This window comes from Cimex lectularius, unplaced genomic scaffold (genome assembly GCF_000648675.2).
Source record: "Cimex lectularius strain Harlan isolate CLEC.00 unplaced genomic scaffold, Clec_2.1 scaffold201, whole genome shotgun sequence".
In the NCBI taxonomy this organism is placed as follows: Eukaryota; Metazoa; Arthropoda; class Insecta; order Hemiptera; family Cimicidae; genus Cimex; species Cimex lectularius.
The window spans coordinates 237,057-264,306 of NW_019392805.1; the positions used below are offsets into that span (position 1 = coordinate 237,057).

Consider the following 27,250-nt stretch of genomic DNA (forward strand, 5'->3'; position numbering starts at 1 on the left):
GTGGGCCTAGTCACGATTATTATTATTTTTTTTAATAAGAAATGTCACAAATTATATATTTATCATTAACTAATTTTAATGTTGGTAAAATGTTATACAATTTCAAAGGTAGGTTCTCAATACTGCTTACAGCCTTTATACATTAAATTACTGATGGTAACATTTTTTTTTTTAATTTGCAGATACAAAGAATATCACAATATATATTATATATTTTTTTGACAACAAAGTCATTAACATAAAGCCTAATGTGATTTAGTTTCAAAATCATTAATTGGTAAATTTGAAATAAAAGCTGATTGGATTATACAAATAAATATGATGCTGAGCAAGTAAACTGGGTAATTATCACAGAACAACTGTAGCAGTTATATAGTTAGAAATTATTTTTTTTTTTTTTCAAAGATCCACCTGGTCTAAACTTAATTAAGTTTTCAACCTGCTACGAGATATGATTTTTAAAAATTATACTGTCTAATAGATATTTTATAAAATCTAGATATTGTGAATTAATCAAATTAATTGGATCAAAACAGCCGCCAGCACATACGGGGCGTCAAATTGACTTAAAGTTTTTCCATTTAGTTTATACATAAAACTAAACCTTTAAATATAGTAACAAGCTGTACAGCCACATGGCAAATTTGCCCTAAATAAATAGATTTTAGCATGCCATTAATTACAAAACATATTTAAAACTTAATAAAGGTAACGCTTCTTTTTCTTTTTAACATACTACACATAAACAGAGAAATGATGAGGAAAAGAATTTAAACTCTTAAATTTTAACAAAATAGTCTATATAAAATATAATTAACAACAATATATATCTTATTTTACAAAAATATATTCACATAGGTTTACTATTCCAAGCTGTTTTTTTTGTTTTTTAATTTTTATGTTATACTTATAATTAATATCAGCAATTAGAAATTAAGAATTTTTATTATAATTTCTATATTAATTTTACTATGGACACATATTCATTGAAAGTGAACTACAATGCAAATAATGAAGTTAGTGAGCGTATTTTATTGATACAGTTTAACCAATCGCTGCATAAAAGCGTAATTGTTTTGTTTTTTCATATATTTTCCTGGAAAGTGTCAAAGTTTGGTAGACTTTTCAGCATGTATTTTAGAATCATGATTCCAATTGTTATAAATTTGAACAAATTTCAAAGTAAAATTTTTTCATACTTTATAAAAAACTATAACGTTTTCATCAAAAAATCTAATGATATTCCCTTCATTCATAAAAAAATAGATAAATGTAAAATTTAAATATAATAAAAACAGGTACTTGTAAGGCATTATAACTATAATACCAAATCATTTTCTATTTAGTATATCAATTATTACACATTTTTTGACACAAAACAATGAACATCCAATACATTTAACAACAATAACAACAGATAACATTAAATGGATTCACAAATTTTTTTTAACATACATGTCGTGCATTTTCACGTTCATGTACATTTTTCTGCAAGTTCTGTTGAATTTACATGAAATTATTTAACCATAAATGGACATATGAATATCTGGACTGATATATGCCTCATATTATATACAATTGTTTTCACTAAGCATGCAGTTCTACATTATTAATTTTTGTTTTAACGGTACAATTTTAATTTAAAAAACAATTGTTTTTTTTAACACCTACAAACTACGTATGACATTATCACCATATTATTTAATATTACCATCAATGTTTTTTATTTTAAAATTATAATGATGAATGCACATTACTATGATGCCATTAAAACTGAAATTGTACGATTGACAAAAATGTAGAATTGAATCAAAAGTGCAAGTAGGTGACTTTTTCTCTATTTTTATGTGAACATTTGCACAATTACATTTATCAAATATTCATTAATTTTTAATAAGATCTTGTAAATTGTATAGTTTAGTTTAGTTAGTTGGGAGGGAGTGATAGTGAGATGAAAATGGCATCTTCAGAAACATAATCTTGTTTTTTCACACATGAGAATTCTAAAAACCATACTCAACATCTAATCTACCCTAAATATTTTGATTTTTATAACACGTTAAGGTTTTTTTTTTTTTTCATCTTCAGATTCTATTCTTTATTTGTGATGCTTTTAGATAACATTAAATATAGACTATACAAAACTGGACACTGTAAAACACATTAAGAAAAAAAAAAAAATCCCTAAGCAATAGCTAAAACAAATTTATTTCCCAGTATAACTAGAAGCATTATATAGAATTTATGCTTCTCAGTCCAAAGAACTTTACAAACCGTTGAACTAAAAAGATGAACAAGGATGGTAAAATTTTCAGGTGTTTTCTAGTTTAAGGAAGGCGTGACATGATTGTATTTTTTCTTTTACAATCTTTTATAAGTTTTATTATAGGTTTGTAAGATGTTAAAACATTCGATGAAGCCCAAATTTTTTACGTAACATATGGTTAAGTACTGACTGTTTACTATATGTACAACTTTAGTTAAAATAACTAATCTGAGATTTCCTTTATGGTCAAAATCTCTTTTACAAATGGAACTGTAATGTTACGTTGATAGAATAGTCTAGAAATCTTAGTTAAAAAGTTACATATCTAGTAAAGTTTATTGTAACTGTTAGTTGATTGACCCATAATAAACTATTCCATACAATGGAGTTTTTTTCCCTGATGTAGTTCAACCAGGAAAAATAAACAGTTCACACACTTCAGACACAAGGCAGAAAATGTGTACAGTACCTATAAGTATTATTACTAAATCAAGGCAATGAGGAATAAACATTGGTAACAATGTTACAATATTTAGGCCAAAAAATTTTAAAATTACAACTGTAATAGGATTACATCACATCCGTAGGCCAAGCAATTTTAACAATAGAATATGGTAGAAAGACAGTAATTTATAAAAACAATCTTGCAATTGTGAGATCAACAGTGCATCAGTAGATGAATATTTTCTAATATATTTGCTCTTTATAAAAGAAGTAAAATTATGAATTAGAGATTCGAGCATAAAATTTAGACCTAAGTCGTTTATCGATGTAATACAATCCAATATAAACCATAAATTTTATATCGAACGTTAGTTGAAACTAGTGTATCGTGAAAACAAGAGGAAAAAATAATCACCATCAAATATTTAAAGCCTTAGGAAAAATATGGTGAGATATGTGATGTAACATATTACCCCAATTTAAAATATAGAGGAAAAAGGGTTAAGAATGTGATGCAATGTGTCAAACCAACAGATAAGAAAAATAACTCACCTATAGGAATATTAAATTAATTGTTACGTTAAGCATTTAAGTAGAATTTGAACTGTGAGGTTAAAAGTAATAAAAGTGATGATTCTAATTTTACCCTTAAATGAAAAGCCATAAAGTACTTTAATATTAACGAGTTGCCAACTACATGAGAAAAAAAAATGATTAAACAATGAACACTCATGACTCTCAAGTGAACCAGTTTGTATAGTGATTTCCTACATATTTAGGAAAAAAAAATTTTTTTAAAAACCCCTCAGGAAACACATCTCTAAATGTGAGCCCCATATCCATAAAAATGTTTACAATAAATTTCTTTCCCTAATATTTCGAATTTCCGACAGAATTTCAAGTCTATTTTGACAAACCCAAGTATAAATTATCAACTCAATAAAATTTGAACGAAAAAACCTCCAAGATGGTGAAATTGTAGAATTATGACTAAACAACGGCGAAAAATAAATGTTCTGTCGCTCAGGTTTCGAACCAAACAATTTCTTCGAATGCCTTCCTAAAATTCATTGAATAGAACAAGCCGTACGAGAGTGCGGTCACAATCACACCTGACACCTATATGTACCTTGACCTTTCTTCAATTGACTTTTGTACATAATTCGGGTGAAACCCTTTTGAAACAAGTATGGTGAACGGCTAAAATCAAGTGTGCAGCACCGCAACTTACATCATTCGCCATTTTTTTTTTAAATCTATTTTTCTAGTATTTCGTAATTGAATAATTTCATATCACTTTTTCACGCTAAGAATATTTTCAAAAATATCAAGAACATAGGACTTCTTTATGCACTTTTCATACAATTAACTTTCTGAAATGTCTATTTTTTTAAAATATTTCTACTGTTATATTTGATCTTATCAATCAACAGCCCAAATAGTTTCCTAAATATAAACTAAAACTTCATAATTAAATTAATTTTCTTATAACTAATTTTCATATTTGAGAATAAATGTTTATTACAAACTTCTGTTCAAAATAAAAGATAAAACTTGGAATCGCCCTAAATATATAATCTTTTGCAATCTAAAAATCTTCACAAAGATTTCTACTAAAATTAATTTGCTTTCTTTAACTAAATGCTACTTTTAATTAAACTTTAAAAACTAGGTGACACCATTCAAATTGATACTTTCCGCCAGTTAACTGAGGTAACATTTTCTACCATTTGAGATTTGAGTATATCATTTACAATTTATAATCAAATGTAAACCTTTACCTGTTATCACAAAACTAATAATAACAATAATTCAATCAATAATGAAAAATAATAGGAACTAAAATGAAGTTTTTATATTTATCCACTTTTAAGAGAATCTTTATCGTTTTCTTAATAATTAATATACAGTAGTTCATCAGGTTTACAATAAATATACACCAATATGCAATTATTTCTCATTTAAATAATTTGTGCATAGATTTGATTAAAAAAATAAAAGTAATTTTTAGGGCGATCAAGCCATCCTTTGATTTTGATCAGAAATGCTCCAAAAACTTAATATATTTAACGGTCCATTTGTCAATTGTTACTAAACAATATAATTTCATTTTTTAAATGTATACAGTGGATGATTTAGCTATTACATACGATATTAATTTTAATTGTTTTGAAATTAAAACGCTCGTGTGATTTTTCGAAATCCAACAGTGCACATGGTGCTTTTTGTGATTAATTAGCACGTACAATTTTCAAAAATAAGGATTATCCTTGATGAATCAATCTGAATGTGAATGACATCGTAGCAGACCACGAACTATCCTTTTTGAATGCCATATTTGTTTCTTTCTTTTTTTTTAAATTAAGTTTTAATATATTTTAAATAAATTAAGCTTCGATAAAACAATGTCATTATAGTTCAAGACATGAATAGAATATGCCAAATCTTCCACTGCTTACTTCTCTATAATTAGTTCTATTCCATAGCACCAGTAACTAATAAAAAATAATGACTTTGAACATTTAAAATTAGAAATCTTTCAACAAAACAAAAGACTCAATAGAGAATTTAAATTGAATAACAATTTATAAACTTTATAAAACATTTAATGAAGCATTAGCAACTGGTTCTGACGGGTTCTTTTTATTTCCTCATCTTTAATTCTCTGTTCTATTAAATATTGAGCAGTGTTGACAGAATTTTGATAGCCACTAATTGCAACTACCCTGTTCCTTGTACCAGGTGCATATATCCCTTTCTTTGATATTTGGATTACTGCTCCGCTCAGTTGCTGAATTTCGATAAGAGATCGACCACCAGGTCCTAATATGGCCCCAACAATAGCTTCCGCAATTTCCATCTCAACCTAGAAGTCAAACTAATATAACCAAATACTACACTAGGTTTGAAGCAAGTTACAGAAAAATTAAAAATAAATAGGCAGAAGCACTCACTAGCAAACTATAATTTTCTTTCCTCTACTGTGAAATTTATATAAATATATATATAAGCTTTGCACACAAACAGTGGCAATCATTTTTCTCATTAATACCCTATTTATTAACAAAACTTAATGAATTATTCAATTATTAAAAAAAAATCATGTTGATAAATATATCAAAATGTTTATCCTCTCCAATTCTAAAAACAAATATATAAAGCACATTCATTATTTAATAGGGAAATTAAGTTGCTGATGTTCTAAGTAGAACTATATCACTTTAGGTTTAATAAAAATTCCCAACACTATTCTGCAACAAGCATTATTTTGGAAGAATGTGCTTCTTGCTAAACTAAAACTTTTTTGAATTTTTTTTTTTTAATTAAGAATGCAGTAGAAGACTTTCTTTTATAAATAATTACCTTCCTCGGTTCCTTGCCTTTGTCCCCTTGGTCGTGATTAGCGACAGTGGCAAAAGTATTGTTGTTTATATGAGGCGGAGAATTCGGACCAGACGCGGTGTGTCGAAATGGTTCAAGGGCTAACTCTAGAACCGTTCTGGCTGTAGTGCCTCCAATCGGTCCGAAAACTCCGTTCGGAGTTTGCGCTCCATCCATTGTCGTAATTCCAACGTAGGTGGTTGGAGGAGAATTGCCGGTTAGACATACGCCAAGCATTCTGTATCTAAAATAATTCAACATTTTAGTTAGGAATTATTTGCTGTTAAACAATTCCGAGATTATAGTTTATTAAAAATTGAATCAGCCTTGAACCATCACTGCCTTTTTTTTGGTAAATATTTTGAACCGTAATCAGCCTCAGAACGCCTACTTCTTCATATTACATTACAACTTATGTTCATAATCATTCAAAACTTAATTTTAATCATTTTTAACTTTAAAATTAACATATATGCGGTATAATTATGAAAAACTGACCAATTTTGCTGTGCTCAAACAAAATTATAAAAACTCGACTTCCTACATTCAAAATTCTAGTAGTACAAGCAGCTGAAATTTCTCTGTTATATGATTTGTTTTATTTATTCATTTTTTTAGGGTTTTCAAAGGGTTCGTGACAATATAGGTCATATCACCCTAAGTTATCGGTCTTTTTAATAATGGGTGTGAATCAACAGAACTGGGTTCTTCATGTAGAATTTGCATGTTACAACATGCAACATTGCAAAAGAAAATTACTTTTGCATTATCTTGCAATTTGTTTAAAAAGATAATTTTATTATTATTTTTTGTAATAACGGTTTGCAACACCAGAGGTAATATCAACCCTCGGGGTGCCAGTGTTTTTGAAAAAAAGCCCATTTGTAAGTACCCAGGACCTTTACCTTACAGTAATGAGTGCTGTTTCATCAACACTTAAACTGTTGCGGCCACCAAAGTCCCGTTTTATACAAGTTTTATTTGAGGTTTATCTGTTCCTGGCCAATTTTAGACTCGTCATGCAGTATGGTTATTTAAAAATTAGTCCAACAAATGTACAAATTTACAAAATTATTTACTCATTCATTTATTATGGAAATGGTAAAAGGGGGAAAATGTGAAAAAAAAAAAAACATATTGTAATGAAATTAGATAATGCTCTGGCATGCTGAGTGCTGTAGTGTGTTGATGGATTTAGTTAACTAATGCTTTTATTGAAATATGGCTGATGGCTGATTCAATTTCCTTACATTTACAAAAACCTGGATTGTAATATGCCATGGTAATGAACTGGAATGTTGCAAGCAGGTAATAAAACTGAAAAAAATGTTTCTATGATGTCAAATTACGGTTAAGCTTCTATATATTTTAAAATATTTAAAATATACAATGTGAAAAAATCAAGATTGAAGAATAAATTTTGCAATGTATCCCCTATATATCAACATTAAATTTCTTTAAATTATCACATTGTTAAATTCAGATTTCAAATAAAATACTGGTTATGTTCAATTTAAAAACAAATAACAACTTTAATAAATAAAATATAACATCATCTTCATAAAATCCTTACTTTCCTAATGTGGATATGGCGGTAGAAATCTCGGCTTTTGCAAGTTCTGGATAGCCTGTATTGCCCAAAGCAACTGATATAGCATTCACAACCTGTGATACAACTGCTTGCGGTGGGGAAGAATTAGGTTCCAAATTGATGGTCAATGTGATACCAGCTAATCCAGATGATTCTATTAATCCTGCCCCTAAAATCATATTATGATGTGGGTGATGATGGTACTATGTTCAAAGCGGTCCAGGACTTCAAATCAACATTGTTTAAGAAAAGCCTCACTTTACTGGCAGCCTATATAATAATATATACATATCCACACATCATTAGGTGTGCAATTCATGCAAATTTTTTTTTGTGATCTTAAACTGGTTTACAAGAAACAAAACAAAAACAAGTTTACTTTAGACATTTTAATTCTCATACTGATTGTTTTCCAATATTTATTATTTCACCGTATGAGGACCAAAAATTCAATGGTGACACTTAACTGACTCTTTATTAACCTGTCGTATTTAACCAGTTGTTAAACCAGGTTCAAAGCTGTTTGCAAAATAGAATAAGAAAAGTAAAGAAATTTTGATTTCAATAATAAATAAGCCTAGATTTAAAAAAAAATGAAGGTTTTAAGTTATGAAAAGATCAGCCACTCTGAGAGTAATGACACAGACACACACACACATACAGTGGTTTTGACCGAAGCGATTGGCATGTCTGTTTTTGCAGGTTTATGAAACACGCAGTGTTCGATGAAGCATTTACAGTCAGCCCTCCTATAACACGGTGAGTGCGTACCGCGTTATATGGAAACCGCGCTATAAGAAACTCGGATTTAATCGTACAAACCAGGCTAATTCGTAGCGTGTTCTATGGAAACCGTCTACCGCGTTGCATGGAAACTGCGCTATAAGAAACTCGGAATTAGTACAAATCACATCATTCGTACCGCGTTATATGGAGACCAATAAATACAAAAGACAAGATAAATTATGAATTATTTTTATTGAATTGAAGAGTTCATATAAGGATTGACGAAAAAAATGAAACAAAAACTAAACTAAAAGACTGTTTTCCAACAAAAACAAGAAAGACTTTTGTAAAATTATTTATTTTTCAACATTCATCCTCGCTGTCAGATATGAGTCGCCTAACTCGTCTTCTTTTAATGGGCAAAATGTCTTCTTCACTTGATTCTTCTTCACATTGGTTTCCGATCGTAGCTTTTTTTTCTAACTCCACTAAAACCTCTCTATAGGGAGCTAAGCAATTTCTTCACTCTCTTTTAAACTTTTGATCACCGTTGAACGATCAGTTTGAATGAAATGAAGTTATAATTCTTTAGCCAAATTTAGCCCTTTTTTCACATCTTGTAAATCGAGATTTGGCACCCATTCGTTTTCCTTATATTATCTGCTTTTTTCTTTAAGGTTCGAATTGTAGATTCATTCAAATTTATTGATTTTGCAACAGACAATATTTTTCCCCCGCCTTCTAAACGATTTAAAATTTGGATTTTATCTTCAAGCGATATAAACTTTCTTTTTAATCCTTTCCTTGTTTCTTTTGTGTTTGACATGATGCAAATCTAGGGTAATTAATTATTTTAATAAAATTAATTACTTTATTATTATTATATTAGTACAACTTAAGAATATTACTTATCGTATTGTGTAATGTTGTCCAATTATAAATCACAAATTAAGCAGCTAAAAGCTGAACGAACGGAAGGTGTAGAAAATTTTTTAGAAAGACTTGGTCACCAACAAAACGTATATACTGTGAAAGATCTCTGAGATGACTGAAACCGATGTCGTAAACGGCTATGAGATAAGCTGGCATGTTTATATAAACATATTGTTTATGCATCTCAGCTGTGCTTTTGAGTGGAAAATAAAACTTACATTAAAACCTCTTACAATATCTAGTTACTAGAGTCATTCATAGGCTGTGTGGAAGGGACTTATGGGATTCTGTTAAACGGAAACCGCGCTGTAAGAGTACCGCGTTATGGGAGGGCTGTCGCAATTTCAGCTCTGCGTTATATAGAAACCGCGTTCTGAGAGTACCGCGTTATAGGAGGGTTGACTGTATCACGTCTGTTGTGAATATTGCTATTAATTTCTCCGGACAGTTCCCAAAGAGGAACTTTGTGAGAGCAATCTGCAAGAAAGAAATTTGCCAATTTTTGTGCACGATAATTAATACCATGCACTTTCTATTAAGTTCTCTTTCCTAGTATTTCTCAAAATAGCTTATTATTAAGTAAACAAATATATTGTAATTTTTATTCTATCCATGTATTCGGGTGTTCTTGTGGCTTTTCAACCTTCAACTTTTTAGCTTTTTTTAAAACTTTTAATCATTTAATTTTTCATATCATGGTACTGAAGAGGGAGCATAGGTTGGGTTGTTAGGTTAGGAATGGTTAGGTTAGATAGGGATAAGTTACGGATGATTAAATTAGAATTTCAGTTAGGTTATTTAGATAGGGATGAGTTACGGATGATTAAATTAGAATTTCAGTTAGGTTATGTTAGGTATTGATAGGTCAGTAATGATTAGGTACTATACTTAAGTAGTTTTTTTAATTTATTTTTTTAACCTTTGTACTAGTGTACATCTAGCTATTGTTAGGTTATTATTGGGGTTGTCCAGTTAGTCAGGGATTAGTTAGGAACGATTAGGCTAGAATTGGCGTTAGGTTAGATAGGTATAAGTTAGGAATGATCAGGTAAAGATTGGAATTAGGTAAGGATATAGTTAGGTATGGCTATTGCTGTTCCTAGAAAAGTAAGATTAAAAATAAATATTTTGCATTGAAAATGAATGTCTAATTACCAATTTTAAATTTCAAGAAGTATTGTATAAATCATAAGATGTTTTCAAAAAATAACATAAAATAAGTAATTCTTTCAACAAAAGTACCAATAAAACATTGATCATTTTCATAATGGGTTTAAAAAATAGAACCACTTTTATTATAAACAAACAACACCAATTTCATTTGTATGCATTTTAAATCTTATCTTAATTAAAAATTTTCAATATTTATATATGATTAAATTTGATACTTTAGTAAAAATAAAAAAGCTTCCATTGGCAGGCAAATTCTTTGTATCCCAAGGGCTACAAAAAAAATCACAATCGACAATTTTCCTGTGTATACAGTATACTTAAATAGGTTTTAATCTAAATTTATTCCGCATTTCATATTTATTAGGTCCCCTATGCGTAGTGTTGCAACTGACCAGTTGGCAGGTCTTAATCGATGAGAAGAAAGACGGTTTTAACCTAGCGACTAACCTCTGCAAATATGACACTGCTGTACCACCAACAAAAGTAAAAAACTTGCCTTCCAATGTAATAGCAGAGATATTTAAAAATTAATTTTTTTCAATAATGAATCAAATACAACGCTTAAGCATGAAAAGAGCTAGGTTTTTAAATGAGGTAGAAAGTTCACTTCCAAGAAGTAATGAAAAATCAGGATTAAGAAATGTATGATGAAATGGGCTAATTGTGAAAAATAAAGCTAAATGAATTCAAGTATGGGATGATTGTTTTATTTTTGAAAACTTAGCAAGTGCTTGATTAGGGCGACTAGGTTGGATATGCTTACATGGTACTGGTGATGTAATTGAAGCACCTGTGACATAAGGTTGTTGGCTAGTCGATTGAGCAAAAGGAGATCCGGTGGGGTTGTAATTGGCCACAGGACCTGAGATATCTGCGTAACTGATGTTCAAGCTGCTACCGCTCTGTGGGTCTTCTTGAACTTTGGCCAGGATCATAGCGCAAGCCTTTTTGTTGCTATTGACATCACCTAAATAATAATCCTTTAATTAAGGGGGAAAAAATGTTACGGCTGGTTGTTAAATATTTACCCATCACGGTAATACATCTTTCTTGAAGGGACTGATCCTTCGCTTTCTGAGAAATTTGCACGTAAGCTCCACTTTCTTCTTTCAGTTGTTTTATGTAGCTTCCCCCTTTGCCAATTATCATCCCGGCTGTTGTATTCGGAACAAGAATTTTGACCTTAAATCAAAGTATTTTATTAACTTTCTACTAATATGTAGGTTGACATTAATTTGTTCATCCCTCTTAAAGTAAAACAAGTGTATAAAATACATAATCCAGATATTACACACGGTAGTGACTTAAGCGGCCCATAGACGGTCAATATTATTGTGCAATATAGATTGCACAATAATTTGACGGTTGCTCCTTAACGTTCAATAATATTGTACAAAATTTTGTTTGTGCAATGAACTTGAATAGTTTGAAGGCGATATTGAAGTTTGTGCAATATTTTGTTACTACTTGTTGTACTTCACAAACTGACTGATATTGCGCAATAATGCCAACAGACGGTGCAATATTTTCCAGGTTGTATAATATATTTTCAATTTTTCGTCAATCATGCAATATATTGCACAAACTTTCAATATCTCTACACACGGTCAATTAAATTGCACAACCCAAAATATTGTGCAATAATATTGATCGTCTATGGGCCGCTTTAGATGCGAACAGATTATACACTCAAAGACAAAATAAAACCGGACGCTTCTATTTATTTATTTTCCACAATAATGATTAATAGATGACTTAGATGAAAAAAATAATACATTAATGGACAAATTTAATGCACCACTCAATTTAGTTAGTTTAAAATAAAAGCCATTATCATTGTACATTAGTTACAAGAAATTAGGAGATATCGTAGTCCAAATAAGCAGTAAATAATGCTTTGTTTACTTCCTTTATTTACTTTTGTACTGATTAATCCCATTTGCACAAAAAGTAGCATTATGCCCTTCCATTCTGCTACTACAAAATATCACTTTCAGTTAATATTTTTCCTTTGTTGATTACATTTGGTTTTATTCTTATTCTTAAACCTTTTTCAGTAGCTCTAGTCAGGCATTTGAGTGAGTATGGAGTCATAACATTATTAGAGAAAGGATACAGCCAGTGTGAAGCCGCCACGGGATTGAGTATAAATTACTCGACGATAGGAAGGGCTCTTTGCCGCTTCAGAGATACAGGGCTTCACACTAGAAGGCCAGGACAGGGTCAACCTAGGTTTACACACGAAAGAACGATAGATTCATTCGTCATCAAGCTCTAGGAAACCACAGCATTGAAGGGAATGAGATAAGAAATCTGATAAAGCAAGTCCAAAATGTTTAGATTTCCTCCAGGACAATAAGAAGAAGGCTCAATGAAAATAATCTCATGGCCCAGCACCTGGCTCATGGACCTCTTCTTACCACGGCTCAGGAAATGGCGAGGCTTCAACGGGAACATGTGAATTTGACAATCAAAGATTGGGGATGAGTTCTCTTTACAGATAAGGTGAATTGGCCTCAAATTTTCAGATCAGCGTAATTTCATATGGAGACGCTCAGGAGAAAGGTACATTGCTTGGACACTTGAACAATAGGGGCTGTCCTCTTAACAAATGAGTGCCGGTTTGGTTTGTGCCAATTAGACAACCTGTACGGACAGAATGTGATATAAACGCTTTGCATCATATGTGAATCATTCACAGGCTTATCAGAAATAAGTTATGGTGGTGTGGAGTCAACATCCATGCCCTGAACTGTTTATCATATAGAATTGATCTTTGACTGCACTAAGGTGAGGGAAGTTCTTCTGAAAGCTACAGTCCCATTTAGACAACTTCGTGTTAACGCACTGATAATGCTCGACTGCATGTAGCTCGAGTTGTCACCCATAGCGTGGAGGATGTAGGGATTACCGCTATTAATTTGCCTGCACAACCTGACATAAATCTCGTAGAACACTTATGGGTCATGATAAAGAAACAGGTTAGACATCTGACAGCTGAATCCAATAAGTGAACAGCTTCAAACTGCACTGGGATTCTGTTTCACAAAGCATAATCTGACTCAATTCCCAGGAGATTTAATTAAGGCCCTCTGCGTTATTAGAACAAAACTAGGTAACAAATTTTTAGTTAAGTTTTAATCCATAACTAAATGATTTTCTTGTGTTTTGGTGAATTTTCTCAAAAACCATTATAACAATATAGTTTTTTAAAACTCATGAATTTCTGATCTCATTTAATTTGGTTTACATTGAAATAAATATGTGGTAATTAATATAATGATAAAAATACATCTAGTTTGAAATAAACAACAAAATACCTTTTTTTCTTTCTTTTCTTTGAATGTACTTTATAAATTAATCACTTACTTGATTACATTATTTATGTAAAAATTCACAAGCAACTAAAATATTACTTTAACGCATTGACCACTTCAAACATCTCGTGTTTTCTATTAAACCTCAGGTACAATTATCATTCGCGACTTTCTACATTTATTAAAGCATTACCGTGGTAAGGATTGTTTCTTCGGAAACTGCCATCTTTTTATGTCAGTTTTCAAGGGTTCAGTAAATTGGTTCAAATACGTTTTTGGTAGCAATAGCGGGTCCCATTTTTGGATTAAAATCAATTAAGGCGTAGTGAATGCGTTAATAGAAATAATAACAATAAATATGAAAACTGCTTTATTTAAAAAAATAAAATTAAAATAATACAACTAAAGTCATTTCATGCCCACTCGGATATAACTGTGTACAATAATATAAATAAAAACTGATGCCACCAGAAAACCGACTTACAATGAATAATGGGCACACCTGAGATCATCTACGTCATTTCGATCATCATTATAATCGTCTTTCAGATGCCAATTTATGACTGATATAATATTGATTAATCTAAAAAAATTAAAACAGTAAATTTATAAACTTAAAAGGGATTGAAAAAATGGTAATGATAGCATGAAATGACCTTTTAGTTGTAATAATGATACCAATGCCTACGTTAAAAACTTTCAACAACAAATTTCCTATGAAACATGCAAATTTATGATGTCAATGTTAATCTTAGAAACCGAAATAGATTGCATATTGATGAAGATGGTTTCTACTGTTCCAAATCTGTTTTGATACTGTAGTTTCACACTTACAAATTAAAAACAGAAATTGAATAAATAACTTTCATACCTGCTTTTCTCTATCTCCAATTTTGGCATCACATTCACTGCCAATTTTTCCACTTAGATCAGGCTTTTCTCTAATTTTGTACGTAATAAAATCCAGTGCTTCCATAATTGAGTCTATGTTGCCGGAGATTAGGCATACCCTTTCAGTAGTTCCTAAGTCACAAATTACGATTCAATATTTTTATTAAGCAGTCTTTTGGATAAAACTTACCAGGATAGAAATCGTTTGCTTTTGACATCTTAACTCTTGCATTCGTTTCTTTTTGTAATTGGGCAATCGTTTCTCCTCCTTTTCCAATGATTGCCCCAGCAGCAACGCTTGGAACGAGAATCTTGAAATGGTAAATGACGTCATTGCCACCTAGAAACATAACACTTGCATTATTAACCTTTTTGAAACTTTATTTTAGGATGCTAAAACGCGTTCCCTGCTTATATTCTTGGCCGATACATGACCCCCAGCCCGGCCTGATTTATTTTATTCCCTTCGAATCGCTTTACTCCTTTTGAGGTGCACCATTTCCGTTCAAAATTTGACAGTACATTCCTAAGATATAATTTTCAACGGAAGTAAGTAAATTGGAAGGAGAAAAACCAACAAAATTGTATTTAATTTACATATAAAAAAATAAATATATATAAATAAGGAGAACAAAAACCAAAATATATTCTGAAAATTATTGCAAACGTAAGCAATGTAAAACCAAAACCGAGGGCACTTGGCATACTTGAAGCGAAAAATCAGAAAGACAATAGGGTAGAGGTTTGGGAAGGGCAGGGGCGAGAGGTAGATGAAAGTAGTCCCAATGAGACAGAGATATTGTGGCCTAATGGTTTTCCAGACAAATGTCTCAATTTTGCAAGATATTAATAGAGAGGGTAGATTGTGTACAGAAAGGGGAGAAAAGAGTGGTTTGCTGATGATGAGGTTGGGTAAGGAAGGGTGTGGGAAATGTCTTCTACACATTGGATACAACCTCAGCCCAATAGATGCCGTGTCAAGCTAGAGCTCTTAAAATATGGGAGGGGTGAGAACAAAATTACTAGTCATGAGGCCTAGGAAGCTTCCTAGCACAAATGAAATAACTCATCAATAGCCTGAAAGGGTTAAGGTTCACAGGAAAATTTGGTATTTATGTTTGTACGTTAAAAAGTTTTTAAAAAATCCTGTATGACTATGGCACAAATACAGAAGCTTTGGTATGGAATACTATACCAAGAAGGATTTGGGATTGCGGTATAGCCTTTTCAGATATTGGGAAAAACAACAAAATTACCCTTGTCTGGGTTCCAGTGCACACAGGGCAAAGAGGTGACAAGGAAAGTTTGATGAGGACAACTATTGCCCCTGAAAAATTACCAAAAGCATGGAGTGGATTAAAAATAAGTCTGTCCAATGAAGCCCAGAGCTGAAGCATGCGAAAAAGTTTATCAAAGGGACATCGCAGTAATGACAGAACTACCACTAAATCTAAAATGAGTTAGAACTCGAATAACAGTTGGACTAAATGAACAGTGCAGACTCCAAAGGCTTATAGAGCTAGGGTAGCAGCCTGTGGATATATTACCAAGAAGAACAAGAGATAACGGAACATGTAGTCTGTTCGAGCAAAGGTTTATGTAGGCTGAGGTACTCTTGGAAGAGGAAAAGCCTGTATCTGAAAGATACACACACGAGTCTTTGAAAAAGCTTTGGGATCTAGTAAAAAGCCTGCTTAATGAGCTCAGACAACAATGGACATGCATAATAGACCAATACTGGTCAGGGTGCACAGGTCATAAAGAGGCCGACTCCTTTTCTAATCTAATCCAATCTAATCTAATGGCTAAAACAAGTTGAAATATAACTAAAGTTTAGATTGTGTGTGCATGCAAACAGCCTATACAATGAAATAGTTGTTTCTTAAAGAGGGAGACATGAACTACCAAAGCCCTAGGGAAAGAATTCTGGGATTGTGTAATGCAGATGAGACCACCATGAGAGAAAATTACTTCAATCACTGGATTTCGATTCTTTCGATGGAAAACAGAATGATCAAAAATGGTTCACGGAAAAATAGTGAATCATGTACATGATACCCTAACTCATCCCTAATCCTAACCCTACCTCCCCTAACCTAGCCCATTCTTAACTCTAACCCTACTTAACCTATGCATTTGCCCGGTAAAGTGAAATCAACAAAAAATGGTCACTCATAAATTATGAATTCATTCCAAAAACATACCCGTAAAAAAAAAATTATATATATAAAGATATATATGAAAAACTATAATTTAACTATAATATAATATTACCATAATTAGTACCTTAATCTTTAATATTAAAAACTAATAGTTTACCAACAATAATATGTCTTTATTAATTTTTAATCCTGAATGATAATAAATAATGGATAGTAACTGAACCGACCTTACTCTTCCTGATCACCAAATTTAATCTGTTCCAAATCCTACCTAACCCAATCCGTGAACAAAATTATTGATGAAGAAAATGACAAAAAATTTCAAAATCAACCAAAAAATTGGCCTAGGTTAAAAATTTTTCAACACCCGAAGCGGGATTGATGTGGAATCCCAAAATTAATATAATCCGTAACTTTTGGACTGAAGCTTTTGTTAGTGTCCTAGATGTGTAAGGTCGCCTATAATGACTGATGCTTTGGGTCCATACGAATTTTCAGGGCCAGTCAACATCAATTTTTCTCGAAGCTTCGAGTTTCTTTGTCACTTTTATTAAAGGAAATAGCATTTTAATTGTCTAAACATTTGGGTGAGTATATTTCTTGATTTTCTAGAGGGTCAGAATATTAAATATTCCATCGACTTTTAGATTCTTAAGTGGTGATGGAGAAATATACACTCCACCACTCGTCCTCCTAATAGGACTTCATAAGAGAAATCATTGAAAATTTTAAAATATATTAATTCACTACTTTCGTGGTCCGCTTGACCAATTAATACATGACAATTAATTAAGGTTTTTAGTTGAGATGAAAAAAAGTTAATGGCACGAGAGGGATTCGAACCCACGACCTTCAGCTAGATGCTCTACCACCTGAGCTATCGTGACCTCGATCCACTCGGACATCAACTCCCCACCTCAGGTGGTAGAGCAGCGGCGTATCTAGCCGAAGGTCGTGGGTTCGAATCCCTCTCGTGCCACTAACTTTTTTTCATCTCAACTAAAAACCTTAATTAATTGTCATTTAAAATATATGTTCTGCATGTCCTATAGGAAATGACCAAGTTGTCCAAGCCTGAGATTAATTTTGAACAAAAGGACAAACCGGGATACCAACATAGAGTAAATCGCGGATATATTTCATTTAAATTATCTGTAATATTTGTTCCAAATAAGAGTTTTAAAAGGTATGAAAGAAATTTACTGGATGACATGCCGATTTAAAGACAAACTGTAGCCAATGTTAAATAGTAAATGATTTTTTTTCTCAGATTACAAGGACGTTATTATCTAATCTGCTGAAAATAATCTGCAATTGTGCATGGAAAAGAATAGTGGGAAGGATATCAATTATAAATTCTATATATTCAAATTTCTTATAAACCAGTAATGTTTAATTACAACTAATTGTAAAAACTTTTTGACTCTATTTTAGTCCTGGCTTGTTTTCCAGGTTGCAGTGCTACGGTGGGACATCAAATGCTCACAACCTGGTTTTGGGTCTGTTCTATAGTTGTCAACCTGAGGTTCAAACGAAAGGCTAGCATTTTAGTATATCGACTTAGTATAAACATAAAAGGAGAGTAACCAGACCAAGGCGCTCAAATGGCTGCACGAAAAACTATATATACTGCTGTTTTTTTAAGAAGAAAGGTCACAGGTCAGCACCCAGTGATGAATTATATGTTGTTTTTTAAATGCAGTTGTTGGTTGCAAAGGAGATAGACCTTTGCTAGAATTTCATGGAGTGAGAAAGCTTTAGAGTGTCTGGTTCGGCTCCTTCGCTGATTTTAAGCACTTAATAAATGTTATTTTGACCTAGATTACTTTTTTATCGCCCCTATGTCGGATTTGGAAGAAAAGCCAATCCTGGCGAATGGACTCTCTGATATATCCATCTCTCTCATCTGTCTTCAAATTATGGCATTCATATAAATCAAGGCACATTTTCAAATATAACTTAGAGCAAGATTTCATGACTAATAAGATAAAATGTTGAATCGCGACAAAAACTAATTTATCACGTTTATCATTGCATTGTGAGTGCATTAAAAGATCAAAGGATGCCCAGATATGGAACTAACGATAATAGTTTTTTTTATCAGAAGGAAGTGTCAAAGAAAAAAAATCAACCCACTCCTTTTGGGAAATCAATAAAGCCACAATGATTCAAAGAGCAATTATTATTTTAAAGATGATTTAACTTATTATTTGAAAACAATGCATTTAACGAATTTTAATCCATTTCATATATTTTATTTATATCAATACCAATCGCCTTTAATACTCGTATTTTCATTATCTGCCCTCAGTCTGTTATGGTTCATCGCAGTGTAAGTTTTGTTGAAGTTTTAATCTAGTCAAAGAAAATAAACAGCAAAAATAGGCTGACCAGAGATCGCCAATGATAAACATAGTATAATACATAACATTTCCAAAGGATTTTCTTGAGATTTTCATATTTTTTCCATTATAATAAAACTGTATTTGCTAAACAAAAATAAAATAAATAAATAAAATATGTAAAAAAAAAGATAGGATAAGCAATAAATATAGATATGATGTTACTGCTGTATCCAAAGAAGAATGCATATGGTATGTTAATTACTCTTCAAAAATTTGCTCAATATATTTTTACACTGAAAAAACATTTCCACATATAAAATATAAAGACTCGTTCTTTTAAAAGATGATTAAAATTTTGAAACAGTGCCAATTTAAGTTTTGTCATATATGTTATATTTAATTATAGAATGAAAATAGTACAATTCGATATAAAAGGAAAGGAAGTTTAGGATAATAATCTGTGCCTTATCTCGAAGGATAAAAAACAGCATTATAATGTAATCTTTATGCAACAGGAATTGCAAGGAAAAATATGCAAGTTCTCAAAAAAAAAGAAGCACATTATGTAAATTCTTTCTCCACTTTTTTATTTAAAGGATGTAAATTAATAGGCTTGACTCATTATCACTAAGTAAATCAGTTCTTATTTGGCAACTTTTCAAGGAAATTAACGAATTTTCACAATTTCCTCATGGCCAGCGTGAAAAAACCCACGAGACACTGAAAATAAAGAGATAAGGGTGTATTTGTTGTTCTAATAATTTACATACGGACGCTAATTCCCCCCCCCCTACAAAAGATTTGGATGGTCTGTCCTTCCAAAAGTAAATTTTTGAGAGAAACGTTAAAAAAAAAAAAAAAAAAAATTAAATTTAGATTTTGTTTGAAAAATAAAAGCACAGCCCATTATACAATTTGTAACAAATTGAAAATGCACAACATTTTTTGCCAGTGACACGACAAGAAATCCCTGTCAGGACAGCTTAACATACCCTGTGGATGTCGCAGATGATTATAACCATATTCACAACACTCATTCTGTTCACAACTTAAATACAAGTCGAGTCTATTATTGCTGATCAGGTCAAGGAATTCTCCAAGCCCTTCCTAATTGATAAGCAGCATGGGTTTTTTTAGGACTGGCCTAATCGAAGGAATTCATTTTTAATGCCATCAAGAATAGGAAGAATTTGATACAATGTATGCTGATATTGCTTAAGCCTTTGATACAGCTGATGATGATCTTTTGGACATACTTGAACGGTTGATTTGATAGCAGACAGGCTTGGATTAGGTCTTATCTTTATAATTGAAATCTTAACCCATTCAACTCAGCCAGCATTTAGATTCAAGTTGGAAGCAATGTGCTGTTTAAGTTTTTATTTTTAGCGATAGTGACAGTGGGAAATGACTACTTTGAACTTCAGTTTAACAGTAGAGACTAGAGCGTGATATCCTCACTGAGTAGCTATATCACGCTCACCTTCCTGAAAAGTCCATGAAATTCACTATTTTGCGTGGTCCACTTGACCAATTAATAACATTCAATTAATTAAGGTTTTAAGTTGAGATAAAAAAGTCAGTGTCACGAGCGGGATTCGAACCCACGACCTTCGGCTTGATACGCCGCTGCTCTACCACTTGAGCTATCGTGACTTCGATCCCCTCGGGCCAAAACCAACTTCCCATCTCAACCCCTCCTTTTGAATGTTCCCTCCTTTTTGACATTTTTCAAATGTCGTGTAATCTGATTGGATTCTCGGCGACAAATGAAATGGCCACGGAGAGCTTTAGTGAAGTTTACTTCAATTTAATTCATTAAATTCACTACTATTCGTGGTCTGCTTGACCAATTAATAACATTCAATTAATTAAGGTTTTAAGTTGAGATAAAAGAAGTCATGATAGCTCAAGTGGTTGAGTAGCGGCGTATCAAGCCGAAGGTCGTGGGTTCGAATCCCGCTCGTGACACTGACTTTTTTATCTCAACTTAAAACCTTAATTAATTGAATGTTATTAATTGGTCAAGCGGACCACGAAAAATAGTGAATTTAATGAATTAAATTGAAGTATACTTCACTAAAGCTCTCCGTGGTCATTTCATTTGTCGCCGAGAATCCAATCCGATTATACGGCATTTGAAAAATGGCAAAAAGGAGGGAAAATTCAAAAGGTGGGGTTTAGATGGGAAGTTGGTGCCCGAGGGGATCGAAGTCATGATAGCTCAAGTGGTGGAGTAGCGGCGTATCAAGCCGAAGGTCGTGGGTTCGAATCCCGCTCGTGACACTGACTTTTTTATCTCAACTTAAAACCTTAATTAATTGAATCTTCCTGAAAAGGTTAAGGTAAAGTTTAGTGGTAGATCATTAAGAATGATCTGTGCAATCTCTGGTGTCCCCCAAGGATATCTCTTTGGCCCAGTCATGTTTTTTAATCATAATCAACTATGTCCTCCCCTGTTTTAATTTTCATATCATTCATTGTCAATAATTTAATTAATAATTTGGAAAATTTTAATAGATTTGCCTTTGACAATTATAATTTTATATAATCCTTGTACACCTTACATGGATCGCAATTGAAATACTTATTGACTTATGACCTTTGATTCTGCAGATTCATTTACTCCTCATTATTACCTAAGTTTAGCCAACAGTTAGGTCTAGAGGGTAACGAAAAGCAGACGAGGTGGTTAAGGCCAAAAAATTCCAACCCCTGGACCAAACCACAGGATCCGGCCCTCTGACACTAAAAATGCAATAAAAAACATGATTAAAAGAAAGTGGCAGCATTGATGGGCTAGATCGGAAGAAAAGCTCTCACAGAGCATATCAATAGGTGGCCCTCGGAGGATCTTACTCATAGAAGAAGTGTCATTATCTCTATTAAGCATAGGCCATGTGAGGTTGACATATTGGCACTTTTGGGCCAAAGCCCGCATATGCCCGGCTGAAAAAGGTTGAAGGGTGCCATTCCTTGGCTCCATATAGGGAGTGTGTAGGACTTTCACCCAAGATGAGAATTTTGCTTGAGCACAGCAGTGAGGGTTTTCCAATTTTTGAAAGAAACAGGGTTTTCTGTTGTATATAATAGAAATAGTTTCAAGTCCCTAGTGTGTGTTGAGAGTGAAGGTATTTATGAATGTGTAGTGTGAGAAAGCTGATGGTGGAGTATCCCATATTAGGTTAGTTATGCAATAGGTATAAAGGGTGAAGAAGGCATATTGAGTCCGTCATTACCTTAGTTGAGTGAATGGTATGTAAACAGGAAAGAATGCATTTAAGAGTGAGTAGGGTTGGTTTTAGGAATTGTCTGCATTGGGGCTGAAATGACCTACTGCAGTCAATAGAGCCTGGTTGGACATTTAAGATTGAAGTCTGACCCCATACTGCCAACACCCGGGGTGGGTGATTATCAAGTCCTTTTGGTAATTTATTTCTGGTGGAATGCTAGAACTGATAGGCTCAGCTCTGTAGATATGTGTGCAGATTTGAACTTATATAAATCAGTGTAGTCAAAATAATTAAAAGCTGGGTTTTCTCAAAAGAATACCTTGTTGTTGAATACTTGTTTTCTCAAAAAAGAAAAAACTTCAGGAAATGTATACTTCAATAATAATTTTTAATTCAGAGTATTCTTCAGTACTGCTGCTGGTTTGGTATCCCTGGAGCATATGGGCTGTCTTTCTTTACATTCTGTTATTATGTGCTCTACTGAGATACAATGGGCACCTGCATAGTCTCATAAGCCCATTAGAAGGTTCTCGCATCTAGGTATGACTTAAGCAGAACCTGATCTTTTTCCTCTCCAGACCCAGGCATCCACAGAACATGGACCAAAGTCTTTTAAATCCGAATAATTTAGATGTTTCTATTTTAATTCATCGGATGCCCCATTCAATTTTATTACATTCGCAATCATTCTTTTTAAATCAACTACATTCATGTTATATCTGTTCTTCATTCCCTGTTATACCGGGGACCAATTATCACCAAAGTTATAGCTTTGACTTGTTCTTGAGTATTACAGATTGTTTTGGTATGGGACTTGCCAAAAAACCTAGTTGAAGGTGTTCAGAGTTAATTTATTAAACACCTAATTCACAAGATAGGTCTTAATCGGGATCCAACAAACAGTTAGCCTGTGCCATATGTGTAGAGATTAGTGACCGTTAATCGATAATTATTCAGATATCGTGAGATGCGGTCTGGTGTGATGTAGGTTTCAGAAAGACATTTTCTTTAACGTGCCAACGTTTCGATCTTTATTCGATCATCTTCAGGGCCAGGGATTTACAAACATTGTTTACATTTAACAAATACATTTAGGATGTGGAAAAGTGAATTTATACAATGCAAAATATATTTTATATTCAATCAAAGTATTTCTACTCACTCAAAGTGTTTGTCTTCTGTGTAATTGTGCCAGTAGAAATACTCTCACGATATCTGAATAATTAACCTGTGCCATATGTTCACCGTATAGTATTGTGCTCTAGTTATGAATGTGTTTCTTATGGAAGGTGATAAATGGCTGTTACTCCTGTCCAGAGCTCCTTAGCAACATAAATCTCGATGTTGCTAGTCGCAGAAATCATAACTAGCAATTTACTAGATGATTCTGCCAGTGATGTACTTTAAAATAATTATAATACAATAGAAAAAAGTTAATAGGTTTTACAATGAAGAGTATAAATGTATCATTTTACTGCACTTGACACTGAATTTTTAGAAAATTTTAAAAACTGATAGTATTTGATTTTTTTTAAACTTCCCGCTTAAGAAGATTAAATTAATAATAAAATTAATTATTTGTTAATATTACTCCCCTAAGAGAAGGTACTTCATAATTACCAGTGGGCAGCGAGATGCTGATTTCGGGTTTTGGAAGTATGGAGTGAGACCTCGGTCTTATCAAACTCCAGGGGCTGTCAACAGCTAGATCATTTCAGCCCCCCAATGCATGCAGTTTTTTTTTAAACCTAGGCACTTTCTATCTTTCTTAAACACATTCTTTCATACATTTTTTTCAGAGCTACAATAAAACTGTTGCATGTAACAATCAAAACAGGCAATCATATGCTTCGTTATATAGGCACAAGGAATTACACTTTTGCAACAAAGTGAGACACACTGAGCAACCTTTCACTACGTCTGGACACATTCGCCGCTGGCTGGCTGGCAATTCAAGTCTGACTGATTGAAAAAACAATTTTTTTGTTTCATTTTGACTCATGAAAAAAGACGAAGGAAATGAGAAAGAATAAATATTTTAGTTTATGATGCATTTCAATATGCTGTATACTTTCAACTGACACGTTTTGTTGAAAAAGAGTACTGATTACTGGTACTACATACACACGTTTAGAGTCGAGCCTATCATTTCTCACAGTCCACCGGCAATTCCAGTTTTTGTAATTTACAATAAATTACCAGCAGACCTTGAAAATCACTCACTCTGGGTGATGGCAGTCTGGAGTCAGTGGTTCGGCTAGGTCATTTCAGTCAGTCTCCAAATCCAGACCCACATACACTCTCACATTTAAATAAATTCTTTCCTATTTACAAGCCATTCACTCAGTTAAGTTGATGAAGTACTCAATATTCCTTCGTCACCCTTTACACCTATTATATAACTTATCTAATTGATGATTGTTGGGGTACTCCATCATCAGCCTTCTCATACTACACGTTCACGCCCATATTCACTGTTAACATACCCTAGTGACAAAAACTATTTGTATTATGGACAATAGAAAACCCTGTTTCCTCTAAAATTCGGAAAAGGGGACCCTCGCTGCTGGCTCAAGCACGATTCTCATATTGGGTGGCACTGCTACACGCTCCCTACATGGAGGCAAGGAATTGCACACTTCAACTAGGTTTAACTGAGCAACCTTTCTCTACATGCCGGACACATACATGGGCTTCGGCCAAAAGGAAAGTGTCAGTGCGTCAACCTCACATGGCTTATTCTTAATTAAGTTAGATCCATCTATGAACAGTGCTCTTGATATGTGAGAGCTTTTCTGTCGATCCAGCACCGATGCTGCCATCTTCTTTTAATCATGCTTTTAATTGCATTTTTACAGTCAGAGGGCCGAATCACAGTGGTTTAGTGTTTAGTACTAATTGTTGGTCGATGGGGTTCTCAATATTCCACCTTCAGACCTGTCACACTTTACATACATGCTCAATATACATTAAACAACACAAGATGAGATATCTTTAAAGGACTATATTTCCAGGAGCTATCAACAGGTAATTTCAGCCCCCAATGCAATCATTCAGCAAAGCCAAACCAATTTACATTTTCACTCGCTCTTAAATAAATTCTGTCTTATTTATATACCATTCACTCAGGGTGCGGAGTACTCGATATACCTTTCACACCTATTATATAACTGACTCAATTAAGGGTCAATGGGGTAGTCAATATTTGACCATTGGCTCACCTGTTTACATAAAACATAAAAATACATTCACTCTCAACACACACACTAATAACCTAAAACTATCAGGACTATACATAATAAAACAACCCTGCTTCTTCTAAAAATTAGAACATGGTACGCAAATACTAGCTGCACTCTCTATACGGAGCCAAGCAATGTCGCTCTTTAATCGAGCAACCTTTTTCTACATGTACAACACATACATGAGCTAATTGTCAATACCGTTTTAAAAAGTAAGTGAGAAATTTCAAGATAATTGGTATGGAAGTCAGATAGTTGTCGTTTGAGAGGATTTGAATGGAAACAGTTCAAATTGTGACAAATGCATATGACAATGAAGTTAGGAGGTGCCATTGTCATGCCAATGACTGTCCATCCGGACGGTGTGTCAAGCGGTCGAAAGGACCAGGTCAGAGGTCACCAGGGTGGAGCTCTTCAAAGAATCAATCGTGCATTTATGCCAATCACAACAGAATTGACAATCAAGGGCGTGAGGACGTCGGACCGCACACAACCGGTCTCGAACGTCCAAGGTGACAGAAACGTCATAAGGACGATTTGGGACAAGCCAGAAGAGAAACGACGCGTTAATCAATCCAATCAAGGTCAATAACAAGATTTAATCGGCGGTCGGGGTTATCGATTTGGATCGGGAAGATTCGAGAGGAAAACGCGGATTTTTTTTATCCCCCGGCTCAATCGGGAGAGAGAAATTCCTGTAAGAAAAGTGAAGATTACAGGTCAGGTGGTGTACATAGATCCCAGGGAGTCGGTATTATCAGCGGACCATTTTAGTGTACCAACGGATGCGTCCGTGCCAGGGAACGATTCTCGGAGGGATAAAACAGCGAGGACGAACGGGCCCTCGGGCGATTATCGACAAATGACAGTCGCGTCTGACGGATCGAATCGACACGGTACGCGTCCAAAATGGTTGAAAATGTAAAAAAATAAATAGAGGGCGAGAGGGTTTTTTTTTTCGAAGTAAGTTCCGACGGGCGGGGAAATATCGTCCCTTATCAAAATATAACCTTTTGCAGTTGTGAGAGAAGTGAGAATCCGAGGGGCGGCGGAGGCGGGGGCCGCCTCGCTCGGGGCCACTCACCTGCGGAACAGTTTGACTTTTTGCAATTGACGTCTTCGGCGTCGGTGTCGAGCGGCCGCTTCCGGGAGTCGGCGTTTTCCTGGGTCGGACACGTCTCGACGGCCGAGTCGGCTGCCATCTTGAAACGGGCGGCTCGCCTATTGTAAAGATCTACACGACTGCCGCCCCCACCACTGCTACCGCTTCCACCTCCACCCTCGACGATCAGCACGCCGCGCCCGCAGTTTCCACCTCCTTCGCCCTCGATCAGCATCATCGCCCGGCGAGTGGCAGCTCGTTCCGTCCACAATCCACAAACCACAAACCACAAATTTGATTTCCGACGGATGATAAGCACAAACTCTTCGCTTTTTTCCCCCGGCGGTCTGGCGATCTTTTCACCACGGGATCTGGGACCGAAGTAAAAGTTTCGGCCGGGCTCGTGGCTTGGAACCGACGTCCTTCACCGCCCCGTCCAACCTT

General features: G+C 33.7%; 1 protein-coding gene and 1 long non-coding RNA gene across 3 annotated transcripts; both read right to left on the minus strand.

Moving 5' to 3' along the window:
• Positions 1 to 1,086: 1,086 nt before the first annotated feature.
• Positions 1,087 to 27,202, minus strand: LOC106673162 (RNA-binding protein Nova-1). Of its 2 annotated transcripts, none has more exons than XM_014405178.2 (8): positions 26,789 to 27,202; positions 14,913 to 15,062; positions 14,703 to 14,854; positions 11,543 to 11,696; positions 11,305 to 11,481; positions 7,665 to 7,851; positions 6,074 to 6,335; positions 1,087 to 5,576 (listed from the first exon to the last, which is right to left on the minus strand). In XM_014405178.2, exons 1-8 carry the CDS (start codon positions 27,042 to 27,044, stop codon positions 5,316 to 5,318), a joined length of 1,599 nt encoding a protein of 532 aa, XP_014260664.1. In that variant the 5' UTR covers positions 27,045 to 27,202; the 3' UTR covers positions 1,087 to 5,315. The 2 variants fall into 2 exon arrangements, with proteins under 2 accessions (XP_014260664.1, XP_014260663.1); XM_014405177.2 differs by having other exon boundaries at positions 11,278 to 11,481.
• LOC112127339 lies at positions 8,642 to 9,394 on the minus strand. The gene is made up of 2 exons (XR_002910518.1): positions 9,317 to 9,394; positions 8,642 to 9,243 (listed from the first exon to the last, which is right to left on the minus strand). It is a non-coding gene; the product is annotated as an uncharacterized LOC112127339 (long non-coding RNA).
• Positions 27,203 to 27,250: the final 48 nt, after the last annotated feature.